At 49.0% G+C, this 16,278-nt stretch overlaps 1 protein-coding gene and 1 pseudogene across 1 annotated transcript; both read left to right on the forward strand.

Moving 5' to 3' along the window:
* Positions 1 to 30: 30 nt before the first annotated feature.
* On the forward strand, positions 31 to 1,216 carry LOC121834542 (annotated as a pseudogene).
* Positions 1,217 to 11,369: 10,153 nt separating this feature from the next.
* On the forward strand, positions 11,370 to 13,223 carry LOC121834541. Its single transcript, XM_042288245.1, has 3 exons — positions 11,370 to 11,381; positions 12,355 to 12,596; positions 13,106 to 13,223. Exons 1-3 carry the CDS (start codon positions 11,370 to 11,372, stop codon positions 13,221 to 13,223), a joined length of 372 nt encoding a protein of 123 aa, XP_042144179.1.
* Positions 13,224 to 16,278: the final 3,055 nt, after the last annotated feature.

The raw sequence follows: 16,278 nt of genomic DNA on the forward strand, positions 1-16,278 counted from the left end.
CTTGACCCCTTCTTGAAGGAAATTAAAGAGATGACAGCCAACGGCTTCGTTTACAAAGGTTCGTGCCTAACCGTCCATTTAACAGCCGTCATATGCGATGCTCCTGCAAGGAGCTTTGTTAAGAAGGTCAAGGGCCATACTGGGTATCATGGCTGTGAGAGGTGCTGCCAGAAGGCTCGGCACATTGAGGGAAGGATGACATTCCCGGAACTTGAAGCACCAAAACGAACTGACAAGTCATTTCGTGACCAAGAGGACCCATTGCACCACGTGGGTGACTCGCCGTTCACTCTGCTGAAAAATGATATAATTTCTCTTTTCCCCCTAGACTACATGCATCTAGTGTGTCTAGGTGTGATGCGCCGCCTGCTTCAAACGTGGGTTAGGGGGCGTTGATCGTTGAGGACCACGCAGAAAGAAAAACTCAACAGAAGACTAAAGTCGTGTGCCTAAATATTCCCCCGACACTTCCAACGGAAGCCCAGAGGTGTGGACGAGGTCGACCGGTGGAAGGCAACAGAATTCCGGACCTTCCTCTTGTATGTTGGACCTGTTGTTCTTAGAGGCCTGCTTCCAGATCACCAGTACGAACATTTTCTCTTTTTGCATGTGGCCATAAGAATTCTTGCATCACCAGCTCACCACGTTAAGCATAACGCCTATGCCAGAGACCTGCTTCGTTTTTTTGTGCAGGAGTATGGCACCGTAGGACTTTACGGAGCACGGTTTTTCAACCTACAATGTACACACATTGAGCCACCTTGCCGAGGAGTGCCTTGTCCATGGACCGCTTGACGCATTTAGTGCATTCCCTTTCGAGAGTTTTCTCGGAAAACTCAAGCCCCTGCTGCGAACACATAGCAACCCTTTGGCGCAAGTTAGCCGCAGGCTTTCTGAACATGCGGGAGCAACATGCTTCTCTGTTGCAAAACGAGTCACCCACACCATCAACAAAGGAGACAGCTACCTGATCAGGAAATCCCCAGTCATCGTTTTAGAGGTGTCTCAAAGCACGTGCGAAGTCGTTTCATTAACAAATGCTAGGAACTTTTTCGATGTTCCGATGAAATCATCTGCCCTAGACATTTTTAGAACCGATGGCCAGGACACTACAGTCAAGAGATTGCAGATCTCAGATGTTCATGGGTCCCAACCGTGTCTTCTTTTGCCCTCCAAGTCCGGCCATGTTGCCTTTCCACTCCTCCATATGCAGTAACTCCTTATCTTTCCCTCGTCTGTTGTTTTCGGCTGGCCAGAACTCTCTGCCGGACATTTGCTGAAACCTGCCATAGAGGCTGTCGTCGGCTGTCTTGGTGGCTGCTTGGAAGTTCTTTCCCGGCAACACGTGCGTGGTTGTTGATCAGTGTGTGGGGGTGCAAGCTGCTTTCCTGCGGACATGGCTGTCTCCTCTTTTCTCAAGTCCAGACTGGTGCGTGGAACTGAGTGTTAGGCCTGTTCTGCTGCAACATTTGGTTGGCCGGAACCTTCTGCCGGACATTTGCTGAAACTTGTCGTAGAGGCTGTCGTCGGCTGTCCTGGTGGCTGCTTGGAAGTTCTTTCCCAGCAACGCGTGCGTGGTTGTTGATCAGTGTGTGGGGGTACAAGCTGCTTTCCTGCGGATATGGCTGTCTCCCCTTTTCTTGAGTCTGTTCTGGTGCGTGGAACTGAGTGTTTGGCCTGTTCGGCTGCGACATTTGGCTGGCCAGAACTTTCTCCCGGACATTTGCTAAAACCTGTCGTAGAGGCTGTCGATGCTGTCTTGGTGGCTGCTTGGAAGTTCTTTCCCGGCAACGCATGCGTGGTTGTTGATCAGTGTGTGGGGGTACAAGCTGCTTTCCTGCGGACATGGCTGTCTCCTTTTTTCTCGAGTCTGTACTGGTGCGTGGAACTGAGTGTTCGGCCTGTTCGGCCTGTTCGGCTGCGACATTTGGCTGGCCAGAACTTTCTGCCGGACATTTGCTGAAACCTGTCGTAGAGGCTGTCGTCGGCTGTCTTGGTGGCTGCTTGGAAGTTCTTTCCCAGCAACGCGTGCGTTGTTGCTGATCAGTGTGTGTGAGTGCAAGCTGTTTTCCTGCGGACATGTCTGTCTCCTCTTTCCTCAAGTCCGTACTGGTGCGTGGAACTGAGTGTTCGGCCTGTTCGGCTGCGACATTTGGCTGGCCGGAACTTTCTGCCGGATATTTACTGAAACTTGTCGTAGAGGTTGTCGTCGGCTGTCTTGGTGGCTGCTTGGAAGTTCTTTCCCGGCAACGCGTGCGTGGTTGTTGATCAGTGTGTGGGGGTACAAGCTGCTTTTCTGCGGACATGGCTGTCTCCCCTTTTCTCGAGTCTGTACTGGTGCGTGGAACTGAGTGTTCGGCTTGTTCGGCTGCGACATTTCGCTGGCCAGAACTTTCTGCCGGACGTTTGCTGAAACCTGTCGTAGAGGCTGTCGTCGGCTGTCTTGGTGGCTGCTTGCAAGTTCTTTCCCAGCAACGCGTGCGTGGTTGTTGATCACTGTGTGGGGGTGCAAGCTGCTTTCCTGCGGACATGGCTGTCTCCTCTTTTCTCAAGTTCGTACTGGTGCGTGGAACTGAGTGTTCGGCCTGTTCTGCTGCGACATTTGGCTGGCCGGAACTTTCTGCCGGACATTTGCTGAAACTTGTCGTAGAGATTGTCGTCGGCTGTCTTGGTGGCTGCTTGGAAGTTCTCTCCCAGCAACGCGTGCATTGTTGCTGATCAGTGTGTGGGGGCGCAAGCTGCTTTCGTGTGGACATGGCTGTCTCCTCTTTTCTCAAGTCCGTACTGGTGCGTGGAACTGAGTGTTCGGCCTGTTCGGCTGCGACATTTGGCTGGCCAGAACTTTCTGCCGGACATTTGCTGAAACCTGTCGTAGAGGCTGTCGTCGGCTGTCTTGGTGGCTGCTTGGAAGTTCTTTCCCAGCAACGCGTGCATTGTTGTTGATCAGTGTGTGTGAGTGCAAGCTGCTTTCGTGTGGACATGGCTGTCCCCTCTTTTCTCAAGTCCGTACTGGTGCCTGGAACTGAGTGTTCGGCCTGTTCGGCTGCGACATTTGGCTGGCCAGAACTTTCTGCCGGACATTTGCTGAAACCTGTCGTAGAGGCTGTCGTCGGCAGTAATGGTGGCTGCTTGGAAGTTCTTTCCCAGCAACGCGTGCATTGTTGTTGATCAGTGTGTGTGAGTGCAAGCTGCTTTCCTGCGGACATGGCTGTCTCCTCTTTTCTCAAGTTCGTACTGGTGCGTGGAACTGAGTGTTCGGCCTGTTCGGCTGCGACATTTGGCTGGCCGGAACTTTCTGCCGGACACCTGTCGTAGAGGCCGTCGTCGGCTGTCTTGGTGGCTGCTTGGAAGTTCTTTCCCAGCAACGCGTGCATTGTTGCTGATCAGTGTGTGGGGGTACAAGCTGCTTTCCTGCGGACATGGCTGTCTCCTCTTTTCTGGAGTTAGTACTGGTGCGTGGAACTGAGTGTTCGGCCTGTTCGGCTGCGACATTTGGCTGGCCGGAACTTTCTGCCGGACATCTGCTGAAACCTGTCGTAGAGGCTGTCGTCGGCTGTCTTGGTGGCTGCTTGGAAGTTCTTTCCCAGCAACGCGTGCATTGTTGCTGATCAGTGTGTGGGGGTACAAGTTGCTTTCCTCCGGACATGGCTGTCTCCTCTTTTCTCAAGTCCGTACTGGTGCGTGGAACTGAGTGTTCGGCCTGTTCGGCTGCGACATTTGGCTGGCCGGAACTTTCTGCCGGACATCTGCTGAAACCTGTCGTAGAGGCTGTCGTCGGCTGTCTTGGTGGCTGCTTGGAAGTTCTTTCCCAGCAACGTGTGCATTGTTGCTGATCAGTGTGTGTGAGTGCAAGCTGCGTTCCTGCGGACATGGCTGTCTCCTCTTTTCTCAAGTCCGTACTGGTACTTTGAACTGAGTGTTCGGCCTGTTCGGCCTCGACATTTGGCTGGCCGGAACTTTCTACAGGACATTTGCTAAAACCTGTCATAGAGGCTGTCGTCGGCTGTCTTGGTGGCTGCTTGGAAGTTCTTTCCCAGCAACGTGTGCGTGGTTGTTGATCAGTGTGTGGGGGTGCAAGCTGCTTTCCTGCTGATATGGCTGTCTCCTCTTTTCTCGAGTCCGTACTGGTGCATGGAACTGAGTGTTCCGCCTGTTCGGCTGCGACATTTGGCTGGCCGGAACTTTCTGCCGGACATTTGCTGAAACCTGTCGTAGAGGCTGTCGTCGGCTGTCTTGGTGGCTGCTTGGAAGTTCTTTCCCAGCAACGCGTGCATTGTTGCTGATCAGTGTGTGGGGGTGCAAGCTGCTTTCGTGTGGACATGGCTTTCTCCTATTTTCTGGAGTTTGTACTGGTGCGTGGAACTGAGTGTTCGGCCTGTTCGGCTGCGACATTTGGCTGGCCAGAACTTTCTGCCGGACATTTGCTGAAACCTGTCATAGAGGCTGTCGTCGGCTGTCTTGGTGGCTGCTGGGAAATTCTTTCTCAGCAACGTGTGCGTGGTTGTTGATCAGTGTGTGGGGGTGCAAGCTGCTTTCCTGCTGATATGGCTGTCTCCTCTTTTCTCGAGTCCGTACTGGTGCATGGAACTGAGTGTTCGGCCTGTTCGGCTGCGACATTTGGCTGGCTGGAACTTTTTGCCGGACATTTGCTGAAACCTGTCGTAGAGGCTGTCGTCGGCTGTCTTGGTGGCTGCTTGGAAGTTCTTTCGCAGCAACGCGTGCATTGTTGCTGATCAGTGTGTGGGGGCGCAAGCTGCTTTCGTGTGGACATGGCTCTCTCCTCTTTTCTCAAGTCCGTACTGGTGCGTGGAACTGAGTGTTCGGCCTGTTCGGCTGCGACATTTGGCTGGCCGGAACTTTCTGCCGGACATTTGCTGAAACTTGTCGTAGAGGCTGTCGTCGGCTGTCTTGTTGGCTGCTTGGAAGTTCTTTCCCAGCAACGCGTGCTTTTTGCTGATCAGTGTGTGGGGGCGCAAGCTGCTTTCGTGTGGACATGGCTGTCTCCTCTTTTCTCAAGTCCGTACTGGTGCGTGGAACTGAGTGTTCGGCCTGTTCGGCTGCGACATTTGGCTGGCCAGAACTTTCTGCCGGACATTTGCTGAAACTTGTCGTAGAGGCTGTCGTCGGCTGTCTTGGTGGCTGCTTGGAAGTTCTTTCCCAGCAACGCGTGCATTGTTGCTGATCAGTGTGTGGGGGCGCAAGCTGCTTTCGTGTGGACATGGCTGTCTCCTCTTTTCTCAAGTCCGTACTGGTGCGTGGAACTGAGTGTTCGGCCTGTTCGGCTGTGACATTTGGCTGGCCAGAACTTTCTGCCGGACATTTGCTGAAACTTGTCGTAGAGGCTGTCGTCGGCTGTCTTGGTGGCTGCTTGGAAGTTCTTTCCCAGCAACGCGTGCATTGTTGCTGATCAGTGTGTGGGGGCGCAAGCTGCTTTCGTGTGGACATGGCTGTCTCCTCTTTTCTCAAGTCCGTACTGGTGCGTGGAACTGAGTGTTCGGCCTGTTCGGCTGCGACATTTGGCTGACCAGAACTTTCTGCCGGACATTTGCTGAAACTAGTCGTAGAGGCTGTCGTCGGCTGTCTTGGTGGCTGCTTGGAAGTTCTTTCCCAGCAACGCGTGCATTGTTGCTGATCAGTGTGTGGGGGCGCAAGCTGCTTTCGTGTGGACATGGCTGTCTCCTCTTTTCTCAAGTCCGTACTGGTGCGTGGAACTGAGTGTTCGGCCTGTTCGGCTGCGAAATTTGGCTGGCCGGAACTTTCTGCCGGACATTTGCTGAAACCTGTCGTAGAGGCTGTCGTCGGCTGTCTTGGTGGCTGCTTGGAAGTTCTTTCCCAGCAACGCGTGCATTGTTGCAGATCAGTGTGTGGGGGCGCAAGCTGCTTTCGTGTGGACATGGCTGTCTCCTCTTTTCTCAAGTCCGTACTGGTGCGTGGAACTCAGTGTTCGGCCTGTTCGGCTGCGACATTTGGCTGGCCGGAACTTTCTGCCGGACATTTGCTGAAACCTGTCGTAGAGGCTGTCGTCGGCTGTCTTGGTGGCTGCTTGGAAGTTCTTTCCCAGAAACGCGTGCATTGTTGCTGATCAGTGTGTGGGGGTGCAAGCTGCTTTCGTGTGGACATGGCTGTCTCCTCTTTTCTCAAGTCCGTACTGGTGCGTGGAACTGAGTGTTCGGCCTGTTCGGCTGCGACATTTGGCTGGCCGGAACTTTCTGCCGGACATCTGCTGAAACCTGTCGTAGAGGCTGTCGTCGGCTGTCTTGGTGGCTGCTTGGAAGTTCTTTCCCAGCAACGCGTGCATTGTTGCTGATCAGTGTGTGGGGGCGCAAGCTGCTTTCGTGTGGACATGGCTGTCTCCTCTTTTCTCAAGTCCGTACTGGTGCGTGGAACTGAGTGTTCGTCCTGTTCGGCTGCGACATTTGGCTGGCCAGAACTTTCTGCCGGACATTTGCTGAAACTTGTCGTAGAGGCTGTCGTCGGCTGTCTTGGTGGCTGCTTGGAAGTTCTTTCCCGGCAATATGGGCGTGGTTGTTGATCAGTGTGTGTGAGTGCAAGCTGCTTTTCTACGGATATGGCTGTCTCCTCTTTTCTGGAGTCCGTACTGGTGCGTGGAACTGAGTGTTAGGCCTGTTCGGCTGCGACATTTGGCTGGCCAGAACTTTCTGCCGGACTTTTGCTGAAACCTGTCATAGAGGCTGTCGTCGGCTGTCTTGGCGGCTGCTTGGAAGTTCTTTCCCGGCAACGCGTGCGTGGTTGTTGATCAGTGTGTGGGTGTGCAAGCTGCTTTCATGCGGACATGGCTGTCTCCTCTTTCCTCTGTGTGGAACTGAGTGTTGGGCCTGTTTGGCTGCAACATTTGGCTGGCAAGAACTTTCTGGTGGACATGTCCGCTAGAAAGAAAGAAAGGCCGAAGACGTAGTCACGAAAAAGCAACGTGAACATAATGAGTGACGGCCTACTTTTCTCAAACTGGCGTTGTTCATAATTACTGCTAGACTGAGTTCCATGCACCGGACCGGTGCGTGGAACCGAGTCTTTGGAATAGTTATCTTTGATTTTTGGTTAAAGCAAGAAGTTCCTGCTGGACATTTCTCCTTTTTTTGCGAAAAGTGTTGCGAGTTGCGTTGCACTGGTCTGGGGGCTGTGAAAATAAATGTTTTCACACAAGCATGAGTTTGTTGTGTTGTTCATACAGCAGCAAAGTATTGTTTTGTGGCAATGACTGACTTTTTGGCAACAGAGAATTGGCTAAATTGCCACATCATATGTTCATTTCACTGCCCTGCATGAAGCTGTCAAGTATGTTTGCGTTCTGCCGCACATCATTATCAGTCAGTCCTTGTTGCGGTGGCTCTCGTGGCAGTGGTTGAATTTCAATTGGTCTTTGCCAAGTGCCTTCTGCGATTTCTCCTACTGTCTGTGAGCAGTGCGTCTTTGGAAAATGAACCTTCTGGAAGCCTAAGTTTCTGGATGTCTTTCTAAATTACTTAATTTGAAGGTTTGAAGTTGCAAAACATTGCGTCTGTCTGTGCCTTCACAAAGTTCTTTTCATGTTGTACCTATATAATATATTCAACCTTTAAGCTCGTAATTATATGTTTGTATACGTCTGATATTGCAAAGTTGATTTCTAAGTAAGAGCTTCCAATTACCACCTAAGACCAGATGCGTAGTGGCCAGTCCAATTCATGAATCGCATGTATGCGAGTTGCGAGCGACGATACGGGCGACGGCACAAGCTACGTGAGTCAGCGACGAGCGACGGAGATTTTTCACTGTCGCTTGTCGCGTCGTTCGGTTTTTAGATCTCTAGAAAACGTAGCTCATCGCCTTGGTCGCTCGCTGCCAGAGCTTTCATGCGGTTTGCTTTGCCATGCGACTGACCGAGCAACAGCGAAGCGGTTCGCCGTCACTTGTCGCTCGTGAAATCGCTTACATGCGTCGGGACGCGAGCCTCGCCCGTGCGCCGGCCCGGGTCACTTCGAGTTCACTGTGCCGGGTGTCCGACGGCGATCGCCGAGCCTGGCTGAGCTCAGTGGATGGGAAGTTCGACTCTTGTGCCGGTGACCACTGGCGCCGGTCGTGGCGGTGAGACCATGGGCTCGGTGTAGTAAGTACATACGCGTCAAGGCTGAACCCCTTGTAAGCGGTTCAGCGAGCGACGGAGATTTCCCACGGACGCTCGTCGCGTCGCTCGGTTCTGGATTTCTAGACAACGCTCATCGCTTTGGTGGTCGCTTGCTCCCGTCGCTTTCATGCTGTTTGCCTCGTCGAGCGACTGATCGACCGACAGCGGGTCCTCGTCGCCCTCCTTCGTTGCTTGCCAAATCGAGGTTTCTGTCGCTCCTGCTTCGTTGGACGGTTGGATTCTGAATGTCTAGAAAACATCGCTAATCAAAACTTATGCGACGGGAGCAAGCGACCACTACGGCTCCAGAACCGAGCGACGCCACGAGCGACAGTGAAAAATCTCCGTCGCTTGTTTGCGCTATTGCTTGATAAAGTACTCAATCGGTGGCTATCTACACTGGTTGTCTCGGACCAAGTGAAAACAAGGAACACCAAGGAAGGCCTTGCCTTGAACCTATCTTAATGTTGGCGGCCGGTTGTCGTCCCTGGTCGGCTCGGACCAAGAAAAAACAGGGAACGCCAAGAAAATCCATTCCCTGGCAGGTCCGAGAAATTTTAGGGCCAGGCAATACAATGAAGCGCCACTGAACCTTCAACGCTGGCGGCCGTCTGGCTACATTGGTCGGCTCGGACCAAGAAAAAACAGGGAACGCCAAGAAAATCCATTCCCTGGCAGGTCCGAGAAATTTTAGGGCCAGGTAATACAATGAAGCGCCACTGAACCTTCAACGCTGGCGGCCGTCTGGCTACATTGGTCTGCTCGGACCACGGAAAAACAAGGAACGCCAAGGAAAGCGCTTCCCTGGCAGTTCCTTGGAATTCGCGGGCCCAGAAATAGCAGCGAAGTGCCAGGCTGGCAGTTTACCGAATTCACTGGGCGGCCCCGGTCCAGTCTATTACGACCAAGGCCCAATCCTGGCCCCAGCTTGCCCAAGCAAGTGTGCTGCCTGGGATGTAGTTACAGAGTAGTGCGTGTTAATCACTACACGTATTTTTAAACGTGAACGATCGATCGATCTATCGGTCCAATCACTGGAAATGGTGCGGAAGAAGGAATTAGTCTTTATATCAAGTGCGGCTGAATTAACCATTTTTTATGGAGGAAACCGAGCCTCAATATATCAAAAACTTTCCAATCTGTTTTATTCGGTAGAAAGCTTTATTTTTTATTTTTATTTTTGCGTTCTTATTATTTTTCAGTAGAACATTAGATTTCTAGAGTTAGTGTCTTCATTTTGCGCGCTTAATTAATTGGAGTAAAACGTAGCGTAACGTGGTAAACAATAGAAAGAAAGCACAATATTCCCATGTGGCCGTGAACACCACTTTTTTGTGATCGCACTTAGACTGATATAAATTTTTCTGTGTTCGACCATTCTTTGATTTAAAAACAGAATAAATTCACATTCATAGCCCCCAATATTAGACAAATAAAAACATATCATACTTTGGTATTCTTTATTAACAAAAAAAGTTCAATTTAAATTAGAATTAAAAGCTTCAAATTTAGAACACGTTTTTAATCACGATTCAAAACACAGTTTAGATAACACTGATTTGTATTCTCACCCCTGCTTCTCTATGATTCAATCTTATTGCTCGCCAACAATGTAAACAAGGTTTATTGTGTGGGAAGATATTTTGACGTGCGGTCTATATGCACGGTGCGTAGTACTTAGAGAAAATGTATCTTTTCAGATTATATTTCGCTCTGTGGAATACAAACTTGGGACATATTATCGTAAAAGAAATAAGCTACCCTGTGGACTCGAGAGCACAGAACCTTGTTTAGGCTGCCCCCTGACCCGATCTTTTATTATGTATATATATATATATATATATATATATATTTTTTTTTTTTTTTTTCAGATGCGGTGCTTTAATTTTTACCCTCAGAAGTCTTACCTTTCTATGCATGGAGAGATTGATAAAGCCCGGTGAAAGGGTGTGCCTTAATATTTGCACCCTGTTTTGACAATATAAAAACAATTTTGTTTGGTATTGCACTGAATTATCCCTATTTTAGATTTTCAATTAAAACAATGTATTGGTGCTTATGCAATAAAGTTCTCAAAATATAGCGGCGATCTAAAATCGAAAAAAAAAACAAGGAAAGAAAACACGCAAGTTTCGAAACTTTTTCTACGCAACAATTCAAGGAACGACGTGTTAGGGTGCATTAAGCGTTCATTCACTAATCAAACCCCAAGCTTCACAGCTTGACAGTAAAAGGAAAAATTCTTTCTTCCACCCGGAATCCACCCGCAACAAACGAGATTACATGACACTTAAAAGTGTCATGTAATCTCGTTTATGCTGAAACCATAAGCGTAAAGTAAAAAAAGTTGTCGCGCCGCACGTATATTTGTATGTAGTTTTGACATTTCAATAAGCGTTCAAAGCGATAGTTAGGTCACGATTGCGAGCCTTTGTGGGTGTCCTTTTAAAAGAATCTTTCTAAGCTTTGTGAGAGAAGAATAAAACGAAAAAAAAAATCCATTTAGAGAGAGCAAAAAATCATAAACCTGTTTCTGATAATAACACTCGAAACTTAAAAGTACAGTTGCCATTTTTTAGAGATCCCCTGCCGTAATCGTAACCCAAATTTCTGTTACCACTTGGAATAAAGCTCAAAACGCCGTAGCCACTTCCGAGTTTATAAAGTCTGCAGTTTATTTTCCTAGGGGCCGCAAAGTGTCGTCACGTCTGAGGAATGCTGAGGTTCTGTTGACGTTTAGCTTATTTTTTTAACACTCATTATTAAATGGCTTTCAGACGCCGCTTGATAGAAACGCCATAAACAGAGAACTCCAACTGTATCCCAGTTCCGTAGTGAAACCCTAAGCACCAAAGATATTTTTCATTAAACTATGAAAGCATTCCACAGGAAGGGCAACGACCCCATCCTTCAAGGGAACACCAACCGCGGCTTTCACATGACGCCTTCTGCGTACAAACAATCGTGTCGCGCACACTGATGAGATTCCAGTAGTGAGTGAAAGTAAGTGTTAAAATATGCCCTCGTTGCTTACTGCTCTCTTGGTAGCCGCAGAAAAATGCGACGAGTATTTTCTGCGATGTCGCAATAAGATAAGGGCGGGATATATCGCGCTCTTCGAACACACTTGTTTCGGCACATTTCACTATTTCCTCAAAGCCAGCCATAAAACGACTCCTTAACAAGGCTGCAGCACAGTCTTGGCTCCAGCAAGTCAGTCGAAGTATCTCCATCCACAGACAGCATGAACACCTTTGTGAGTACACTTAGAGGGCGCAGATATTTTATGTGTAACGCAAAACACCTTAAGCACGTTTTTGTTTCTAGCGCACTAATAGTTGTTCAGGTGTCTTAACGAGGGATCGAAAGAACATGTGTGCTACGGTTACAAGTCAAACTGGATAATTGGATGAACAAGTTGAATACCGCCCGCGAGGCAAATTACAAACTGGCATGTTACTGAAGCTCACTGCCCGCGATTCCACAAGAACACCATTTTCAGCCGTAGAGCTTGTTCTCTTTCAGTGTTCTGGAATGGCGCTCATCAGCGCTTTTCTGCACAAAGCTAAATATCCTTCGTAAATTAATATGCAACATGCTCCACCGATTGAATGTGGTTTTAAGTTCTCAAGATAACTTCATTCGAGTAGTCGGTATTCACTGACAGCAAAATAAATTTCATTCTGCTAAGGGCATGCTGAACGAAGCCCTTAGTATCCCATCCACAGCGGGTACTCCGCTACAAGAGTGGACGGTTTATGCCAGGTGAAACCCGGGTAGTCGGAGTTCGCATGCGCTCTTAACAATAAGCTCAAATATGGTGTCCACGTGTTTACAGCCTTAAGGCGCGTTCACTCTCTTGCAACCGAGTACGACCGAGAAAGACTTCTTGGGACCGGATGCACTGAGCGGAGCTGGTCCTAAGAGATCGCAAAAGGCTTAAAAACCGGTTTGGTCTCTCTCGGTCGCACTCGGTTGCAAGAGTGTGAACGGGCCTTTATGCCTAGGTTAAAAACATAATGCTAGGCTTAGCATTATGTTTGTCTTGGATGTTTTATTTTATTTTATTTATTTTTTTGTAAATGTTTAGAGCCTATGTACTTGCTTGCTCATTTTGCTTGTTGTGTTGGTGCACGAATAAGAAGACCAATGTGGTTGTTTTCTGGGAACCCCCAAAAAAAGATTATTATTATCATTATTATAAAACCAGTTCCATCATGCTCATCCAGACAGCCCTCGTGCCCTGCATCGTCCTGCTGGCCGCCTGCTGCCAGGCCGGATACGTGGCACCATACGCCTACCACGCTGCTGCAGTCCACGTCCCCGTGGCCACCACGGTGGTGCGTCAGCCGGTGGTGGAACACCACAGCGAGGTGGCCTACGTGCCACCCCACGCCCACGGGTACACCATCAGCCAGAAGAAGGTCGTCCACCCAAAGACCATCGTCACCAAGCACGACCCATTCATTGGGTGAGTAAAGTTCGTCTTTCTACAAGACAAGGAAAGATTCAGAATCAATCTCATTGGAAACATTACAAGTCAATAAGTTGAAGCCTGGACCTCAATTGTAAATAATTTTCTCCGCTATCACCACGTGCTTTGTTCGTAATCTTGCATTCCAGGCTGCATTCTAGTGTATTGAGAAATAATGTATTACTTGAAAGTTTATTACAATTAGTGGGCAGCCTCCACTGCGCACAGGTTGATTGAAACTTAAGTTGGCGTGAACCAACATTGCATATCATATTCGTCTCTCGCTCTCTACAAGTCGACACCAACTATAATAAATTCCCTATGTGCGAAAACATATAGCTAGTTGTTATTTCTAATGAGTGAATTTGGTTGTTCTATCATAATATTAAAAGCAAAGACGTCTAGCCGCATTCTGACGTTACAGCTCATGGCCAAGAAGTTCTCTTCTCATCGACGACGGATTTGTTCTTGGTTCTAACACAATTAAATGGCTCTCCCAAACGCAGCACCTACCACCAGGCCGAGGTGCACCACGCTCCAGTGGTAACCGGCTCTCACAGTTCCGTGCACCAGAGCCGAGGTGGACACTTCGTGCACCGGCCCGTTGGCACCATTGTCTACTAGAGTAATCCACTGCCTAAGTCACAATTTATCTCAAATACTCATCCACGCTTGAAGCAGAATAAATGCAACTCACCCTTACCCTTCAGGAGCAGAAGTGGCGCATCATTGTGATATTTATCCAAAAAGGTTTTCCAAATGTCTAACCCACACCCTGCGTGTTTTAAGCTGTCTGCGTCTATCGCGCATAAGGTGATTATTTGATTGCATTATTCGACTTAACATTTTTATTTGACATTGTGTAGCAACATAAGGGAACAAACTATTCTGACTGACACATTCAGAACTGCACAGGAGGGTAAATATTTCGGAGGAACCAATTATTGCTCCTCATGGTACCAAAGCGTGCATGAAGCTGTGCTCCGAGCAAGTGCTCCTTGCAAGTGCTCTGAAATCCGCCTATTGCGCGCCTGGACGCAAGCAGGTGCAGCCTAATGAAGGGGCAACATAGAAGACGCACGAGGTGCGTCTTCTATGTCATTCGGGGTAAACAGACGCACGAGGTGCGCAAAGAGCAATCTTACAACCTTGAGAAATGCAAAGCGGGGAGATTTTCGTCAACCTGGATTGCCGCTCCGATGTCAATCAGATGGCAAAAAGAGTTGGTAAAACTGCGAAGAACAAAGCACGATCCAAGAAGCAGGAACATAACAAAAAACCTGGGATTGTTCAGGTGTCGATAACTACAAACGTTCCAATTTGTAAAGGTGACAAATGCCGAATAACCGCAATTTTTTTAACAGAAAAGGGGGGACCCAAAAATAACTGGAATAAATTTCTGGAGGGTAGCCGGGCCGTTAGTAGTACCAGCTTCCGCCGCGAGCAACGCTTAGTAGCATCCCTTTCGAGTCCGTTTGCCAACCGACGTCTTCTGCTAAAGTTCTAGCGACATGTTACAAATTTCTTGCCCAAAAGCGCCTCAAAATCATGTCTCGTTTCTTACTATACCTGCACTCTAAAAAAATCCCATGCATTGACTTTCCCGCACAACACTCGGAGAGCCAATCAGCGCGACTTACGGAGGCAGGTCAGCTAATGACAATGCCGAAACATATGTTTAGACCAAAAGACGCAGACTGAGTTGTGACATTAAGCAATGCAAGCGTGACGTTTTGCATTGCTTAATGTCACAACTGAGACTGCGTTTTTCGGTCTAAACATATGTTTCGGCACCGTCATTCGCAAAGCTGCCTTCGTAAGTTGCGCTGACTGGCTCTCCGAGTGGTGTGCGTAAAAGTAGACGTAAAGACATTTTTTAGTGTGTGCTCAAAAAACAGCGCGCGGTCGTAAACGTTTGGTAAACATATAATTAAAACTGCGGAAACGATCGCAAGGACAAGTAGAAGGAGGAACACAGACCCAGCGCCAGACTTGTACGTACCTAAGGTTACTGTAGTTTAACTACTTTCCTGAGTATTTTAATAACTTTCAATTACGGTTCAATTTTGGTAATTAATAGGTTCCTTTAATTGCTTTTTCGAGGTAACTTTTAGTCGAGTTACGATTTACTTTTCTAATTTCAGTTGTAGGTTCGCTGGTCAACAAATGTTCCTGCGAAAAATGAGCGGACGGACACGTCGTAAGTGAGGCCCAGTAAATGCGGGATTAACCCAGAAACTGACATTTCTTTGTGTTCCGACTAAGAAAACACAGCAACATAAGAAGACAAATAAAGGAAAAAAAAAAAAGAACTTGTCATAGGGGCGTAGCGGAGTCACTCTGTAACTTACCCAGTAGACTCCTTTGCATACTTGACAACGGTACCCTTTTCTTGTGGTAAGGTGTATATTGCCGCTCGCCAAGTAGGCAGCGCGGCCGTAGCCTAACGGTTATCGCGCTTGCCTCCTACGCGAAGGGCCAGGGTTCGATTCCTGGCCGCGGCTACGCATTTTTGTTTACACTGTAATGTGATATTCTGGTGAATTCGAGAACCGTCTATCTGATTCGAGGTTAGAATGTTCTACGCGTCGAACCTTCTACATCGAATGCTTTAGAAACCCACGCGTGTACAAAGCCGCTCCGCGTGGCGAGCCGCAGTCAGTTTCGCCCCAGTGTTCGACTCTGCTGCTACGCCGACTTCGACGCCCACGACGCTCTGTTATTATCCTTTGTTCCCTTTTATTTTTGGCACAAGTTCGCCACAATAAACGTTTATTTCTTCCTTTTTATTTCCTGTTTTTTGGTCACCACCCGTGACATTTTGGCTTACGGCGTCCTTCGTGAGGTGCGTCAGCGGTGCGGACAGCTTGGCGAAGTCCCGAACAAATCGTCTGCAGTAAGCACAAAGTCCGAGGAATCTCCTCACGACCTTCTTGTCAGACGGCGGCGTGAATGCAGCTACGGCACGGGTCTTCTCGGGGTCAGGGAGAACACCTTTGTTGCTCACGACGTGGCCAAGGAACTTAAGTTCACCATAGGCGAATCGACACTTTGTTGGCTTGAGTGACAGGCCGGCGGTCTTGATGGCTTGAAGCATGGCTTGAAGTCGTTTCAGGTGCCCGTCCAAATCTCGTGAAAATACCACGACGTCGTCGAGGTAGACGAGGCAGCTCTGCCATTTCAGACCTGCCAGCACGGTGTCCACGCTGGAAGGTGGCTGGCGCAGTACAAAGCCCGAACGGCATCACTTTGAATTCGTACAATCCGTCGGGAGTGACGAAGGCAGTTTTCTCCCGGTCGCGTTCGTCGACTTCAATCTGCCAGTAGCCACTCTTCAGATCCATCGACGAAAAATATCGGGAGTGGCGCAGTCGGTCTAACGCAGGGGTGGCCAGGCTGACCCAGCCGAAGAGCCGCAAACAAAACCACGGAACTTCCAAGAGCCGCGGAAGGGGGGGGGGCAAGGGGGGGGGAGGCAAGCTTTTGTCGAGAGCAATAAACGATATTCGAATTACTTTCAATCTATCCGAGTCCAAACTGTACGTAAGGTAGCCGATAGCACTGCCAAACCGCAACCTGTCTTTCCATTTAAAGCGCGTTTCATTTCTCTTTTTGGGGAAGTGCTCGTGTGACCAGGCAAAGGGGGGAGGGGGGGGAGAGGGGCTAGGGTAGGAAGCAG

The sequence above is a fragment of the Ixodes scapularis genome, unplaced genomic scaffold (genome assembly GCF_016920785.2).
Source record: "Ixodes scapularis isolate PalLabHiFi unplaced genomic scaffold, ASM1692078v2 ptg001352l_1___fragment_2___debris__unscaffolded, whole genome shotgun sequence".
Lineage (NCBI taxonomy): Eukaryota > Metazoa > Arthropoda > Arachnida > Ixodida > Ixodidae > Ixodes > Ixodes scapularis.